At 38.1% G+C, this 17,840-nt stretch overlaps 1 protein-coding gene across 3 annotated transcripts in view; it reads left to right on the forward strand.

The window, feature by feature from the left end:
* The window catches only part of atad2b (ATPase family AAA domain containing 2B), a 139,560-nt gene that overhangs the window by 25,818 nt on the left and 95,902 nt on the right, over nt 1-17,840 (forward strand). For all 3 annotated transcript variants that reach the window (XM_072562149.1, XM_072562158.1, XM_072562165.1), the window contains exons 2-5: nt 9,295-9,461; nt 10,913-10,962; nt 14,488-14,641; nt 16,234-16,342. In XM_072562149.1, coding sequence (XP_072418250.1) covers nt 9,295-9,461; nt 10,913-10,962; nt 14,488-14,641; nt 16,234-16,342 — 480 coding nt within the window. The remainder of the gene's footprint in view (nt 1-9,294; nt 9,462-10,912; nt 10,963-14,487; nt 14,642-16,233; nt 16,343-17,840) is intronic.

Here is a 17,840-nt window from a genome sequence, read left to right on the forward strand (position 1 = left end):
TAAGGGATTGAATAACAGTAGAGTGTTACAATGAAACATGCAAAATAAGAGGAAAGATGTGCAGGATGAAAAAATAAAGAACAAATGGGTAAATAGCCACATAGAAGTAGAGGGAGTTCCCAGTTTATGAATGTCTAACTTACAAATGCTGATATGAATGTGATCCCATACATGGATGTAATTTTAAAGATCCGACATGTAAATATTTCCTCTTACGAATGGTTATTTTATACTGTGCTGCATTGTATTCTGAGTTGCACGCAAATTAACTTGTGAATGGACTCCAGAATGGAACCTGTTTGCAACCTGGGCACTGTCTGTTAAACTTGTATTTTTGAATTGTTAAAAAGACTTCCAGGTACTTCCAATTTTTAAAATAAAATGTAACAGGAGATTAGAAGAGAAGAGTAAAACTTTGACCGTCTAGTTGATTAGAATGCTCTTCATTCATCTGAAATTTAAAATCAAAGACTAATGTTTGGAACCATCTGAAAGCTGTCAGAAAATTGCCAGGGATAACCCCCAATATACTGAGTAATTCTTTTCCTGTTGCGTTTATTGTGGGTATGTTCGCCAAGCTGGGAAATTATTTTGTAGACGTTTTGTACCCTTTCTACGTGATATCCTCAGTGCTGTGTAGCCTCCTGTGAAGTGCTGCTGCACTGTGTCATAGTGTACAACCAGTGCCCCAGACATCAACAGTATTGTCCTTGGTAGGACGGACCCACTAGGTACGGCACAGTGTAATGCAGCCAGGAATGGTTTGCCCTATCAGTCCTAAATATTGATTCTGCACCCCATTCTCATGTTTTCAAGTCATACATGGGTAAGGAAACCTCATGGTTATCGCCTACTGTCTGTCCATCAACTGATAAAACAGTATTCCTTCATGATGAATGCCAGTTTGAGTAACCACTGCTGTGACAAGGGCATGCAATGTATTCTAGTGGAAAACATCAATGTCTGTCACAAGTTGCTCAGTAGCACCACTACTGAGTTAGACAACGTGACATGGCTACGAAACTAAATCGATGGGAAGGGAACCAATAAGTGGGAAACACCAGTCTACATATTACAGAAGCTTCTGTCTACGACAGTATTGAACATCACAGAATGAATATTGCACATTCCTTGTGGAGATGAAGTCCCTTCATGATATTTGAGGATGCCCTCCATGGTGGTAGTGCCACAGAACACTATACTAAGTGGGACAGATTTTGAAGCAATTCAAAATAGAGCATCGTGAGGTACTGATGGTACAATTGTTTTCAACCACTGTCTGGAGCAACATGGTCTGGCATGTTCATCAGTCTACCATCCCCACCAAGCCTGGAGATTGAGCTAGGGCTAATGAGGCATCCAGGGCGGAATGCCAAAAACCCACACCAAACATGGATGAAAATGAGGTGTAATATGACTAAATCTGAAGATAAGGTTTTGTAACTTACTACAGTTCCATTGTCAAGCTCTTAGCTGGGGAGTGATGAATTGGCCCTCCTTCCTCATTCACTGGACCCATCAGTTGGTTGTATCATGGCTAATTTACAAAGGATCCTGCTTCCTTTGTAGATAGCTTTTTCCTTGACCAAATGAAATTGTTTTAAAAGGAACTAATTTAACCAAGCTTTCTTGAGTTAACAAAGTGAGAATTTATTAGTTACTAAGTTCGACAAGAAATAATATAACAGATTAGAAATAAAAAGAGTAAAAGGAAAAGTTAAAGTGATATGGTTAAATCTGAGTTGTTCATGAAGAATAAAGACTGACATGTTAGTAGTTGAGCAGCCAATTTCAAGATTCCTGGCCTGGAAGGTTACTTCAAATTATTTATGCTGTTTCCTTTTGACTGACTACCTGGCTTCTAGCATTTTGAGTGAGAAAACCCTTTTTAGTCCTGTTTCTCTTTCACTTGCAAGGTGGCTGGCTAACTTCTAGCACTCAGTGTGAGAGTCCTTTAAGCTATGAAGCAGGAGTACCTATTGGGTGAATTTACACCTGTGACTGTCAGTGCTCAAGCCCACACTAGCATATGCAAGTACCCCAGCGCAATGCACCACGATCACCTCAGCTCACTCATCTTCCACGAGCAAGCACAGATCAGGGTTAATTTACCTATAATTTGTATTCTTGAAAGAGGAAGACAAAATATGTCTCTGGTGTCTGCTTTTTCCAGTCACATTCACAGTCTGAGATGACTCTCAGGAGATTACAGTTCAATTTTTTGTTAAATTCATTGCTCTGTGCCTGACATTACACGGCCTCAGTGTCTGTCTCTGTCTCAAAAAAAAACACAGCCACTGAATTTACTTTCACCATTGTTTGGCTGGATAAATCTTTTAAAAGACACATGGTGGATTTAAAAGGTTTATTGAGTCTGCAGGTGCTTTTGAAAATGTGTTGCTGGAAAAGCGCAGCAGGTCAGGCAGCATCCAAGGAGCAGAAGAATCAACGTTTCGGGAATGAAGAAGGGCTCATGCCCGAAACGTCGATCCTCCTGCTCCTTGGATGCTGCCTGACCTGCTGCGCTTTTCCAGCAACACATTTTCAAAAGCTCTGATCTCCAGCATCTGCAGTCCTCACTTTCTCCTCTGAGTCTGCAGATGATCAGGGTTTATAATCCATGGTCACAGCAAGTGTCAAGCTGAAGGTACAAAACTGGAATGGTGGCATGCTGAACAATAGAAACTGCATGTGATAAACAGGTTTGACTGATCCAAGAACTGGTGGATTTGATCTGAGCTCTGCAGCACTGCTGTATCCAGTTATAAATGGTGGTGGACAATTAAGCAACTAATAAAAGGAGGAGGCAACACAAATGTTCCATCCTGTATGATTAGAGTGCAGCACATCTGTGCAAAGATAAAGCTGAAGTGTTTACAACCAATTTCACCCAAAAGTGTCAAGTGGATAATCTATCGTTAGGGCATGTCAAGGCTCCCAGTGTCACAGATGTTACTCTTTATTGGATTTAATTCATCCCCATGACATCACTAAATGACTGAAGGCACGAGAAGCTGCAAAAGCTAAGGGCCCAGGCAGCATTTTGGCAATAGTACTGAAGGTTTGCCAAGGCTGCTTCAGCAGGACCTTCCAAATATGTGATCTCTGTCACCAAGTAGTAGAAGAGCAATACAAGACCACAAGCCAATTCTCCTCTAAGCTGCAGGATATTATGAGATGAAACTATAAAACCATTTCTTCACTGTCACTGAAAATCATAAACTGCCCCTCCTCTGCTGCCAGCAGTACAAGAAGTCAGCTGTCCATTTCCTCCTCCTGAGCCAGTGGTGGGATATGGGTATTGAGCAATCGACAGTGTCACTGGGTGTTCCCCATTTTCATATGTAGTTTGCTGATTATAACTTCATCCAGCTTTACAAGGGAATATGACCTTTTATTGGCAAAAGTGACTGATAGAGTTCAGCATATAAACAGATCTAATGTTGGTTTAATTCCTGGTTTAGATAGCATGTTTTATTTGGTATTGGGTGCAATGGTGAATTGTGGATATTTGTGTGTAATATTAAAAACTTTCTTGATACTGAAATCCTGTAGATTTTTAACTTTAACTTTATTCTAATAATTCTTGGTAATAATTACCAAATGGAAAATGAAATGACCTGTTTCCACACTGTAGGTGTTCTATGAAGTTTTCTCAATAATGCTGCTAACTAGAAATTACAAAATGAGTGAGCCATTATTTGAGGGGTTTCAGCTGCAATTAGCTGGCCGTGTGGTGAAATTAAATCAAAGATGAAGGTGTTTGGTAAATATTGTATCAGACTTGGAAATAAGGAATTGGTTAAAATTCTGCTCCCTTCATTTGTAAACTTGGATGAAAAAAAGTAGATACTTGAGTAAAGTTCTAGAATGTCATTGAATCTCTTGCTGCTTTTGCTTGAAAAAGGAAGAAACAATGTAGTTTTAGTTTTAGGATGGGACTTGGTAGGGATCGTGGTTGAGGTCTCAGTGATGAGAAAGTTCCTCATTTTACAGAAATCGGATTTTCCCTTTCTTGGCATACTCAACGTCAGGACACACTGGTGCTCTGCTATTTGGAGGAAGTGTGATTTAACTGATTTTCGTCACACACAGTTACTTGTTCTGCTAAACTGATACTTTTACATTGGTTCTCATGTAATTGGTTATTCACCTCATTCCTTATTGTGAAATATTTTCGCAAGCAAAGTAATTGCTATAGTTTCCTGTGTCAGAATAGTCATACATTATGAAGTAATGTGTTGAGCTTAGGATGCTTGGTAGATATGGTTTAGGTTTGAATTCACTTGGATCACTTAGTTGCTGATTTCATTATGGCTTTGTCAAATAATTGACAAAAGAGCTGAACTCAGTCAGATGAGAGTACCTGGCCTTGACATTGAAAGCATCTGAGCAAAATTGAAGTCAATCGGAATTAGGGGAACTGGTTGGAGTCATAACTACCATAGAAGAAGATGGTCATCCGGAGGCCAATCCTCTCAGCCCAGGACATCACTGCAGAACCCCCTTAAGGTCATGCACTTGACCCAGTCATCTTCAGCTGCTTCACCAGTGACCTTGTCTCCTTTTGTTGGATGTTCACTTACTAGTGTTCAATATACCATTCTTGATTTCTCAGATACTGAAGTAGTCTACATCTGTATGCAATTAGACCTGGATGACATCATGGCCTGTGCTGTTAAGTGGTAAGTAATATTTGTGCCACATGAGTGCCATGCAATGGCTATCCCTTACACGAGAGAATCTAACCATCTCCCCTTGTCTTTGGTGCTACTTCCATCATTGAATCACCTCAAACAATATCCTGGGGTGGTCAGAAACTAAACTCGAAGTCATATACATATTGTGGTCATTTGAGTACATCAGAGGCTAAGTATTCTGTAGCAAGTCCATTCCAGTATCCCCACAGCTTCTCATAGACTATCTGGCATCTAAAAGGCACAACCATACTGTTATGATGGAATATTCTCCACTTACCTGGTGATTGTGGCACAAAAGCACGTAAGCTTGACACAATCTAGGACATAGCAGCCCATCAATCACCAGAAACACTTCCATCACTGATGCTCAGTGGCAATGCAGCAACTCATTAAGGCTTCTTCTACAGCACCTTGCAAACCCGTGAGCTCGGCCACCTTGAATGAGGACAGCAGTTGCATTGGAAAAGCCTGTAACTTCTCCTCAAGGTGAGGCACCATCCTGATATGAAACTAGAATCGCTGTTCTTGCACTGTGCTGGATTAAGATCCTGGAGCTTCTTTCATTTCTAACAGCACTGTTGATGTATTTGTACCAGGTTCACCATCCCTTTTTTCACTTTCAATTATGGATGTGCAATAAATGCTAGCTGTGCCAATAATGTTCACATCCCATGATAGAATAATTGCAGCTTCATTTTATTTTGCAGTGTGAACTTGCAATTGTTGATCTTGGATAGTGGTGAGCAGTGTCCCCTCCAGTTTCTTTTGTTGTGCTCAGCCTATTTATTTTAATAGGTAATATCCCACTGAATCTTTTTTCTTTGTATGACTACTTAGCTTTTCTGATGGTCTTGTGCTCAGCCTGTGTGGGAATGTATGGATATGTAACTTTGAGTCACATTCATAGTAGGGATGAGTAGAAAAAATGTCAGCCTCCTTAACATTGAAAGGAATCAACTTATAGTCACATACCACTGAAACAAACCCTTTGGTCCAAATCATCCACACTGATCCGACATCCCAATCTGACCTGATCAGATGGGTCAGTATTTAGCCTATATCCCTTCCTATTCAGATACCCATCCTTTTAAATGTTGTAATTGTACCTGCCTACACCCTCAATTGTTTTGTTAAGTCTGTTTCACTCTCAAAAGACGGTGTCCAATCTATTCCAAACATTCCAGGAAAGTCTTTTATGTTACTTCCTTTGTACAAAAATAATGTTAATACAAATTTCATGTACCTGCAATCTGTTAGCTAGGCAATTATATATTTAATATTACAATTGTTCTCTTGTGAGTATAAGAGAAAATACAAGATAAAAACAATGACTGCAGATGCTGGAAACCAGATTCTGGATTAGTGGTGCTGGAAGAGCACAGCAGTTCAGGCAGCATCCAAGGAGCTTCAAAATCGACGTTTCAGGCAAAAGCCTCCTGATGAAGGACTTTTGCCTGAAACGTCGATTTCTAAGCTCCTTGGATGCTGCCTGAACTGCTGTGCTCTTCCAGCACCACTAATCCAGAATAAGAGAAAATACAGTTCTTTGTAAAACATATGGAATATGCACTCATAAGCATATGCATTGACCTTTAACCCGTAAAGTCTTTAGGGTCTTTTACAACACTCATACTTTCTTACAGTTGAAGTTATTTATTCATTCATCTAGTTTATTTTTTAGAGCCAACATAATTGTAGAGCACGAGACAAGTTCAGAGTTCTTCTGGATTCTAATGATTTGTTTTTGGAAAGGTTTTAAATTTATGAATATGGTTGATATAGAGCTAAATTTGAATAGTTCTCTTGAACTACATTTGTTTTTTTGGTCATTCATTTTGCAAGACCAAGTATGATACATGAATTTCGCAGAATATACGCACAAAACAGTCCATTTAGTTCTGCCTTATAATGTAAATCAGGCAATATCTGGTTTTCAACATTTCAGTTGTAGGACCTGATCATACACATTGGCTACTTATAAATACAGGTTTTGTATTTTTTTTCTCCTTTCCAGAATAAGGCATTAATGTTGATTGTCAGTACATTTTAGAGTAGCACTCACAATATTGGCAGATTTTTTTTTACTCATGGCATTCAGTATTACTTTGTCTCATATGACTCAGGTCTTTGTTTGTAGCCTATTCAACTCTAGGACAGTGATTCTTCTGGGATTTGGTAACTATTGCTCTTTCATTGCTCTGTGTCCATTTTCCTTAAAATAATTCTGGATCTAGCATGGTTTGGTGTTATGGTTGTGAAGAAAGAACTAGTAAATGGTGTTGTTTTGTACTCAAAATGCCACAGTATAATCAAAAAGCTATATTGCTTCTTATGACCAAATTGATAGACTTTGATACCAGAAATTGGCAATTTAAACACAAAATGCAGTAAAAAGTGTAGCATATGAAAGGGAGTAAAATTGAACAGGTTAGGGTAAAAATATTAACTACTTACACATGGTCTTCTAGTAATGATAATGAATTAGCAATACTTCAAACCCACATTAGTGTGTAAGTTGGCCATTTGGCCCCTTAAGCCTTTTTCACTATTGAATAAGATCATGGATGATCTGATTGTAACTTCAAATTCCACATAGCCCTGATAACCTTTCATTCCTTGGCTTAACAGTAATCTATTCACCTCTGCCTCAAGACTGTTCGAAGATTTGTCTCCAACACCACTTCAGGCAGATAATTCCAAACACTCTCCTCGGAGGAAATTTCGTCTGTTTGTTGTTTAACTGGGCCGCACCTTATTTTTAAACAGTGAGCCACGAGATCGAGATTTTCCCACAAGAGGAAACATTCTTTTCACATCTGCCCTACCTTGGTCCTTGGTATATGTTATTAACATATTTCACTCAAGTAGCCCTCATACTCTTCTAAACGACACTGGCCTGTCCAACCTTTCCTCGTAAGGTGACCCATTCAATCCACATATTGGCCCAGTTGCTTCCAACCCATTTGTAACCTTCCTTGAAGATCAGTACAGTACACAGTACCTCACATGTGGTTTAACCAGTGAAGATACTTGTCTTCGACTTTTAAAATCCAATTTAGACCTTACTGAATTATCATGTCTTGGGGTTGCATAATTCTATTTATATTTAGGTTTAAACTTTGGTATTTGTCTTGGTTTAATAATGATAAAGAAAATCAGGCTACTCTTGTATTTCTGTTTGAGGCTCCACATTCAGATCATCTGTGTGGATCAAACGGAATTCTGACTTTGTGGTTTTCGTAAAATCTGCCTTTACACCAGCTTCATAGGTAGGGTCATATTGAATTAGGAAAAAATCTTACATGAGACTGAAGAAAGGAATTGGAGGCTTGAAGTCACCGGTGGAAATAATTTGTCTACAGCTTGCAAGTGATTTACTGAAAACAAGGTTCTTCAAACAGCATTGAAAGAAACAACTTGATGATTTGCTTTTGTGAGGCTGGTTGAAGGATAAAGGTTGACTTGGACAAATATCATCTCCTGTCCTCATTATAGCTTTTTCAAATATGGACAAAAGAATTGAATTCAAGAGGTGAGGTGAGACTGACTGCCCTTGACATTGAGGCAACATTTGATCTAGTGGGGCATCAAGGAGCTCTAGCAAAACTAGTCAGTGGGAATTGGGGGGAAAACTCTGATGGTTGGAGTCATCCATGGCACAAAGGCTGTGGCCATCGAGGTCAGTTTGCTCAGTTCCCGGATATCACCATATAGGAGTTTGCCTTGTAGAAATTTTCAATTAATCTATTCAAATATATTGTGATAAACCTCTGGAGCAGGTGGTACTTGAACCCAGACAATTTGGCTCAGAGATAGGGACACGGCCACTTCACCACAAGAGCCCTAGATCCTCAGAGTAGATATTTCCTTATCAACTTGCTCATGGTTATTATTTATATAGCTGTGCAGTAGGTTGGACTTGAACCGAGCTTTTTAATTCGGAGGTAGGGAAACAACCACTACACCACAAGAGCCTTTGTTCCTCAATATAATTTTAATCATTCAGTTCAGGGATGTTACAACACGCCTTTTAGAGCAGTTCAGTGACTTTCCCTCCATCATTAGATCAGAAGAGGGGATGTTCTCTTACAATTGTGCAGTGTTCAGCACCATTTGTGACTCCTCAGACACTTTGAGAAGGCTCTTGACAGAGTCCCACATAAGAGAATGTGTAAAATTTAAAGCATAACAGATAATGAGGGTTCCATTTATTCCATGTGTCAACACAGCTTTCTGTCTGGGGTGCAATTTTGGACAAGATTTTACCTCTTAAAGAGAAACATATCAGTGATAGAATGCATATTGCTTCTGTACTTCCAATTACTTTTCTTAACTAATCATTTTGCACAATTTCTCATTTTGGTTTTCTTGCTACCATATAACTTCATGCTTGTAAATTGCATTTGCCCTTTACTGGCAAATGCTGAAAAGGACGGGATTGGGATGGAAATTTCAGCCATTCCTATAAATTTGTTGGCTGCAAGCATGAATATGTGAATTTAAAAGTTAGAAATAGACTTTTATTCTCCTCACCCATTAAAGTTTGGCAAACATTCTCTAAACTTTCTGAAAGCAAAATATTATCTTTTTACAGCAGGATGCTGGTAATGATGAAGCAAGTTTAAGTGACAGCCAGACGGAACCACCGGCAAAACTGAGGCGAAGGAATGCTGACCCAGTTTCGAGTGATCTTTCAACTGAGCGCAGTCCACATAACAGTGGTCCAGCAGAAGAATGGTGTAGCTCAACAAGGCAGTCCAGGTGAGAGGCATTCCTAACTCTCTGTATCCTCATGATTATCAGAAAACCTGAGAGACCATCATAATATCAGTATGCTATATTTCCTTTGAAATTTTCTTGTTAATTGTATAGTTTAAAGAGGAAGATTCTTTTTAACCTCGAAGTTCAAACTTGGACACAGGTGATAATAATTTGGTTCATAATTCAGAACTAAACTCTAGTTCCTTCATTATATTTCCCTTCCATGCCTTAAAGCTTTTTTTGCTTCTCAGCTTTAATAACTAACTGGGATTGACAACCTTTGCCTTATATTTCTCTTGGCTTATTCTTTTATGGTTCTAGTACTCATTCTAAATTGTTTGTTCGCCAGTAGAAATACTGATTCACTATTTGTCTCCTTTTAAAAACTTGAATAGTTTTAATGATTTACGTTAGATTAGATGCCTTTAAAATTTCTCTCCTGTGCTATTTAGAGGTCTGCCTTTATTGTTTGTTTTTCATGATAACCAAATCCTTTCTTCACTTATTATTTAAATAAGTCTATGTTTTATCTCTTTCATGACTTTTATATCTTTGTTAGGATCAAATTATATCCAATTCTTCCAACTCCTTGAAATATACAAATTGCAGTATACATTTTTCTTAATGAATGTGCATTCTTTAAGGTTCCAGTAATAATAAATAATTACTGCTTCAAGTACGTATGTGGAATTTGTTTAATATATTTCAGCCACTCATCTAACTTCCATGCAAGTGGCTGTCGGTTAAAAGGAAACACAGCTGTACGCACTGTCAGTACTGACGAGTACCAGTGATAACCATAGCAACTGCACCTGAATCTTCTGTATTGTTAGCATCACAAGCAAATTGTACTTGCACTACATAGTTGACATGATTTCTTTCTATAAAACCTCTCGCTTTTTCTTGGAGCCCGAATGTGAATTCAATGGCCATACTAATAAGCTCTTGTTAACCCCATCATGAGAGAATTAAAAACACAGCAGGTCTGCTACCAATTGGCAAGTGGTGGAGACACATGCACGAGGGCTCTTGTGGTGCAGCGGTCATGTTCCTACCTCTGAGCCAGGAGACCCTGGTTCAAGTCTCACCGACTCCAGAAAGAGGTGTGTAATAACATCTTTGAACAGGTTGATTCAAAAGTATTCAGGAGAAGGATGCAGAAATATAAACCGGCTCAGAAGTGGTTCAGAGACTGAAATATTGCTGGACTTGTTTGTAAGTAAAATGAATACTGAAACCATTAAAGGGTGGAAGAGTGCTTTCAATCTCCAGAGCAATTTATCAAAATTATTATTACTTTTCATATTTTACTAGAAACTGGCTTAAATTGTATGCAGCTTTCATGAATATTTCAAGATATGCAGTGATATTCCCCTTAGTTTACCATTGCCAATTCAGAATAAATCTTCCTTCAATGCCATAATAATATTCTTATTTTGTAATTTTCTCAGGTTAACTACTCGCACTGGTGCTTCAATGCAAAATGGTCACAATAGTTTGGGTAAGTTGCTTATTTTATAATGAAAGGCTGAATAAAAAAAGGCCACTGTTTTAAATGAATGTATTTCCAATTTAAACTTGGCTGCTTGAGCTGAAGGAAAACCAGACAAGAAAGAAGTGCTTTCTATAAGAATCAAGTGTAATCGTGAGTTAGGCAAGTAACAATCATAACCGCAGAATATAAACTCTTCTCCCTAACACACGGAGTTAAATTGTATTGCTCTGGCAACAGGCAAAACCCACGGGGTTTGAAATTATGTGTTTGATTATAGTGAAATTTTCTTCCTCACCTTTTCCTGTGCTGCTGCTGCTGTTTACTTTTGTATTGATGTGCTGATCTATTTTTGAACATCATCACTTCTCTCTGGTGCCACATTGTACATCAGATTGCAAGAAATATGAACTGAGTGACTTGTGTCTCCCTGAAAGTCTATTTCTCTCTGCAGAGATGCTGCCTGATCTACTGAGTATTTCCAGCACTTTTAGTTTTATCACACACCCGAGAAGATAGATGATCTAAAGGCAAAAATAGAGACATATGGGAATGATTTAATTATCATTTCACAGTCATGGCCACATGGTGACCAGGATGCACAGTTGAATATTCAACAATATCTGACAGGACAAGCGTGAAGGAAAAGGAGGAAAAACAGGATTGGATCAGTACATCAACAAGAGAGGATCTTGGATCCTAAGAATAGTATTGAATTTATTTAGGTGAAAGGAAGAAATAGCAAGAGGCAGCAGAATTGTGGGTATTATTTATAGGCCACCAAATAGTGATGATTGAGCAGGCATTGGTATTAATCATGAAATGAGAGAAGTATGTAGTGTGAGCAGCACCGTTATCTTGGGTGACTTTAATCTGCATTTGGATTCGGTAAACTAATTGAGCACAAAAGCTTCATCCACAATCTGAGCTACAAATCTTGTCAAGAACACTGTGATGACTGTTAAGGCTGGTTTTCCAGAGTAGCTTGTTGAGGGGCCAACCAGAAAAAAAAGTGCTATTTTAAATCTAGTATTACGGATCAAGGGCTGATTAATAATTTTGTAAAAGAATCTTCTGGTTTGAATGGTTACAGTCTGATAGAATTTTACGTTATGTTTGAAAATGAGGTCATTCATTCTGAAGCAAGAGTATTAAATTTGAAGAACAGAAATTACAGGAGGTATGAGGCACAAATTGATTGAAATGGTTTGGGAAAATGCATGAGAAGAAATGTGGGTAATGGACAGTCTTTGAAGAATTTTGCATGACTTCCAGCAACTGTGCATTCCGTCAAGGTGCAAAAACACGAAAGTCAGTAAAATGCAGGTATCAAAGGAAGTTCAGGATTTTAAAAAAAGCTTTAAACAAAACCCAATAAAATGGCTATAAATTATAGCAATTCTGAGGATTTGGAGGTTGATAGAATGTGTAAAAGGATGACCAATAAATTGATATTGTAAGCGTGAATAGAATATAAGTATGATCCTGGAAAAACTTAAGAATGGACTGTAAAAGGTACCATAAATATATAACAAGGTGATGTTTGACAAAAAGCCTTCAATCCATTACTAATTAAAAATCTATCTATCTCATCCTTAAATTTACTCATTGTCGCAGCATCCACAATGGTCTGGAGTAGTGAATTCCATAGAATCACAACCCTTTGAGAGAAGTATTTTCTCTTCACCTCTGTTTTTAATCTACTTTCACTTGTTCAAGAACTACGACCTCTTGTTCTAGATTGCCCCACATGAGGGAATATTTCTATGTCTATTTTGTCAATCCCGTTTAGCATATCAATTAGATCTCTTCTCATTCTTCCAGACTCCAGAGAGTATAAGTCTAAACTATTCAATCTCTCTCCATCTTCATCCCTTATCTCTGGAATCAATCTAATGAATCTTCTCTGAGCTGCCTCTAGTGCAACTACATCCCTACTCAAGGGGACTAAAATTGTATACAGTATTCCAGGTGTGGTCTCAGTTGTAGCAACAGTTCTCTACTTTTATACTCTGTTCATTTGAGCAATAAATGCCAAAATTCCATTTACCTTCCTTAATGCCTGTTGGATCTGCAACCTAAAAGACCTGGTTGTCTGTGTTGACAAGTCACAGAAGGCTAAAATGTCGCTACAGCTATCTATTAGGGAGACTAATGGCTTATTGGCTTTTATTGCAAGAAGATTTGAATAATGAAGTCTTACTCAATTGTATTAGAGGTTGGTTAGATAGCATTTGGCCTATTGTGTGCAGTTTTGACCTCCTTATCTCCGGTAAAATATTGCTGTAGAGGTTGTGTGACACAGATTCACCAGACTTGTTGCCGGGATTGCAGGACTGTCTGATATCAAAACATTGGGCCTGCATTTGCTAGAGTTTTGAAGAATCAGAAGTGATCTCATTGAAACTTACAAATTACTAAAAGGGTGAGATAGTATAGATGCAGGCAACGAGTTTAAGTAGACTGGCGAGTCTAGAACCAGGGATGCCCCAACGTCTGAGATGAGGAGAACTTTTATTTATTCAGAGTTGTGAACCTCTGGAATTCTCTGTCACAGAGGGCTGTGAAAGCTCCGTTTTTGAGAATATCTAAAGTAGAGATTGACAGCTTTCTGATTGCTGAGAGGACGGTACAGAGTTATGGGTAAATGACTTTGATCAGCTGCAATTGTATTGAAAGGCAGTGCAGGCTTAATGTGTTGAATAGACTATTCCTGTTCATATTTGTAACTTATTTTTAAGAGAAGCAAACCCAGCTACATTCTGTTGTTGAAATAACCTATGGGGGTTGTTGATTAGATTAGATTAGATTACTTACAGTGTGGAAACAGGCCCTTCGGCCCAACAAGTCCACACCGCCTCGCCGAAGCGCAACCCACCCATACCCCTACATCTACCCCTTACCTAACACTACGGGCAATTTAGCATGGCCAATCCACCTGACCTGCACATCTTTGGACTTTGAGTTTACAAATAGCTCAATCAAGTAGCAGAATCTACATAGAAACTTATTGATCTATAATCGTCCTTTTGACTTATTTAGACCATTTCCTAATATGGAATGCCTGGTCTTAACCTGGTCCTATCATCCATGTCAAGGGGCAATAAGAGTCAACTGTGCACCGTAGGACTGGAGTTGAGTGGTACAAGTGTCTAGTTTCCTTTGCCAAAAGGCATTAGTAAACCAGCTAGTTTTTTTTACATGATGATCCTGTGGCTTCCTTGATAACTTTTTAGCTGGTGCCAACTCTGAAAAATTATCAGTTTTTACTGAAATTACTTTCACAACTTATCATGCTATGATTTCAGCTCCTGAGCTCTGAATTGCATGTCTAGCACCACAGCCACAAAACTTGTATGCTTTTAGGAAAAAAGTGCAGAAGGAATGCCATGCAACTTGCAATTTCATTTAAAACATATATTTGCAACAGACTGCAAGCTGCCTTTCAACAGCATCACATATCTATATATTAAGCACAGTTACTTCAAAACATATAAATCAACCAATAACTGATGGTGATCCTTTGCTAAAAAGTTCTCAGAAATCCTGGAAGCCGACGTGAAAGCCAAGAGGATGGGGACCATTCTCACATGAATGGTGACTCAGAAGTTAGAAGAAGTGGTCGAGCAAGGAGGAATAAATTTGAAACTCTCAACCAAAGCCTCTTGTTTGATCAGCTCGTAAACAGGTATTGTATTTGTACTGTAGTTCCATTACAATGAAGTACCATTTAAGGTATCTTCCTCTCTTCTTTAGCTCTTACAGTGTGCAGCGGGTTCAACCTTGTTTAATATATAAAATCAGAGATTTCACTTTATTTAATAAATCAGTTAATTGCTTTTTTGTCACAAGAAGGTGTCAAGAAAAAAATCAAGAAGGCAAACATTAGAAGGAAAGGTAACCAGCGCTGCACTTCTGTGCTTTCATGCAGTTGAAAGATGACACTGGTAGATCACCTAGCTGCACATTTGGCTTTGAAAAAATTTGTGGTGAAATACCTTAAATAAATTTGATTTGGTTTCCATATCTTGGCACACTGTATGTAGTACTTCCATATGGTGTACAAATAATTATAACAATTTTCTATATGGTGAATGCTTAATCTCTGGTTTCATATTAGATTATGAGCAGAGTTTGGCTACTTTAAGGGGTATTAAAGGATGATATATACTTGAGACTGGAGTCAGATGATACAGGTTTATCATTTCCTTTGTTGGAGGACATTCATAAGCCAGTTAGTTTTTATGACAGCAAATGGCTTCCAATGCTTTTTTTTTCTAGAATCAGTTGACAGATGGCTAGATTTTATTGAATTCACATTCACAGTTTGGTGAGGCATGATTTAATTTCTTGAACTTCAGATTTCTTGCTGACCACCATAACCACACAACTTGTATACATACAGGTGCAAACAACGTGAGAGATTACGGCATAACTTTTAATTCCACAATTCCAGTTATAGTATGTCAGTGTGAAGGTGTTCAGGCTTCCACGCTTTGAAATCATCTATCTTTTAAAGTTCTTTAGATCATGAATCAACTTCTAATTCAGCTCTCCAGCTTTGTTACATAAGTCCCAAGCCTAAGTCAAATACCCGCACAGCCTTGACATTGGGTACTTAGAGTCATACAGGTGTACAGCACGAACAGACCCTTCGGTTCAACGCATCCATGCTGACCAGAAATCCTCAATTAATCTAGTCTCGTTTGTCAGCATTTCACCCATATTCCTCTAAACCCTTCCTATTCATAAGCCATACAGATGCATTTTAAATGTTGTAATTATACCAGCCCTCCTCCATTTCCTCTGGCAGCTTGTTCCAAACGTATACCACCCTCTACGTGAAAAAATTGGTCCTTAGGTCCCTTTTAATTCTTTCTCCTCTCTCCTTAAATGTATGCCCTTCAGTTTTGGACTTTCCCATCACAGGAAAAAGACCTGTTTAGCCTGTTCATGCCCCCATAGTTTTATAAACCCCTGTAAGGTTATCCCACAGCCTCTGATGTTCCAGGGGAAAGAGCCCCAGCCTGTTAAGTGCCACCCTTTCCCTCAAACCCTAGTAATATCCTTGTAAATCTTTTCTAAATCCTTTCAAGTTTTACAACATCCTTCCTATAGCAAGGAGACCAGAATTGTGACCAGAACTTGTCATCACCAAACTGCTATTCCTCACACTTGGCTTAGTCATTTCCTTAATCTTGTTTTATTTTGTGCATAATAGACAGGGACACATTTTGAAATAATTAACTTTAAAAGTTTATTTGTACTATGTGAATCCAGTACTGCAGAAGCTGTACTGCAAGAAATGGATAATATCACCAGTAACATTAGACAGAACAGAAGACCGGGCGAAGTGGAGCGTCTCAGGATGTGGACAGATACAGAGTTCGTGAGTATCTGTTCTTTTGTTAAGGAGTGTGGAGGAGAATTCTGAAGATGTAGCTTTTTGCTTAAAAAAACCGACAATTATGATTTTAAGATTGCCAGATTAATGTAGGTTTTGAATTCTTAAAGCAGGTGGTGAGCACAGAATGGAGAAAAATTAGTGCATGGAAAATGGGAATTTTCTTTTGAAAAGCATGTTGTAAATTGCAAATGGATCACATAATGCCTGGTAAAATAAGTGACAATTTTTCACCAGCTTTTGTTACGTCTGCATTTTATTAGTTTTCAGTGTTGCTTTCTCATGGGTTATCAGTACGATTTTTTAATGCAGCTCCGATTGTGAAGATTGCAGTACAGGATGGATGGCAAATTACAAAAATACTGCTGAATATGTTTAAAGTTTTTTTTATTACATATCTCTCCTGATAGTTTAGTGCATAGGCTAAAGGGATATCAAGCTGTGCATGGCAGAAATGTGAGGCAGAAATTGATCCTTAGTTAATGCTGAATTAGCACACAGTATGGATCACAATTGACTTCCACATTTGTGGGCTAGTGAGGGAGTGGAGGGGTAGGTGAGAGAAAGAAAATTGAAAATACCTGCTGAAAACAACATGATGCTCGATGACATTATTGAATTCAAATGTGATGATTTGTAGCCCAGTAGTTTACTGACACTGAGCACAGATCAGGGTTCAAACCTGGAGCCATGCCATTTTACATGGTTCAGTCCTGCATGAACTAGAATCAGTGCTTTTTGTTCGGTCTGTGCAGGTTTTTTTAAATGCATGATCATGTTGTCTAATTGATTTGTATAACTAAGATTCATTTCTAAATATCTTTCTGGTTTTATCGAGATAATACAGGGCATGATTCCTCTGTTTCTTAACTAACCTGTATGAAACTAATTGCAAAAAACACGCTTTCCTGAAGAATATACTTGAAAATATAATTTTAATAGCTTATATTGACTTCTGAATCTTTTTCAAAAATCAGTAGTGACTTACTTTTTCATACTAAGTTCTGCTTGATAATATTTTAACCCCATTGGCTAATGTAATCAATGTTAGATGAAGACTATAGCATGCAAATGATTGTGATAATATGAATTAATATTTTTTGTTTTGAGAGGTTTTTGCTATTTACACAGCTTAACACTGGCAAAATCTCTGAAGTATTAACCAAAATTTATCAGAGTGAAGCACAATGACTATTGCATGTTGATATTTGCATATACATGTAAGGGGAAAAAAGAAGTTACTTCAGAGCTGCAAATTATTTTGATGATACTTAAAAGTGCCAGTATATTCAGGCAGGAGAATTCTCTTCCTTCACATTTATCTTTGGTATTAATGGGAAGAGATGAAAACCCTTGTTATCTTCCTCATGGGCTCTTTTCCTTTTCATCCTGACTAGTAATCAGTAGTTAAGTCAGGAGTTAATTTTTTTTCAGTGACAAGATTTAGAAATAGTTTAGAGAAGCATCTGAGTGTTTCCAGCTT

Source organism: Chiloscyllium punctatum, chromosome 3 (assembly GCF_047496795.1).
Source record: "Chiloscyllium punctatum isolate Juve2018m chromosome 3, sChiPun1.3, whole genome shotgun sequence".
NCBI lineage: Eukaryota > Metazoa > Chordata > Chondrichthyes > Orectolobiformes > Hemiscylliidae > Chiloscyllium > Chiloscyllium punctatum.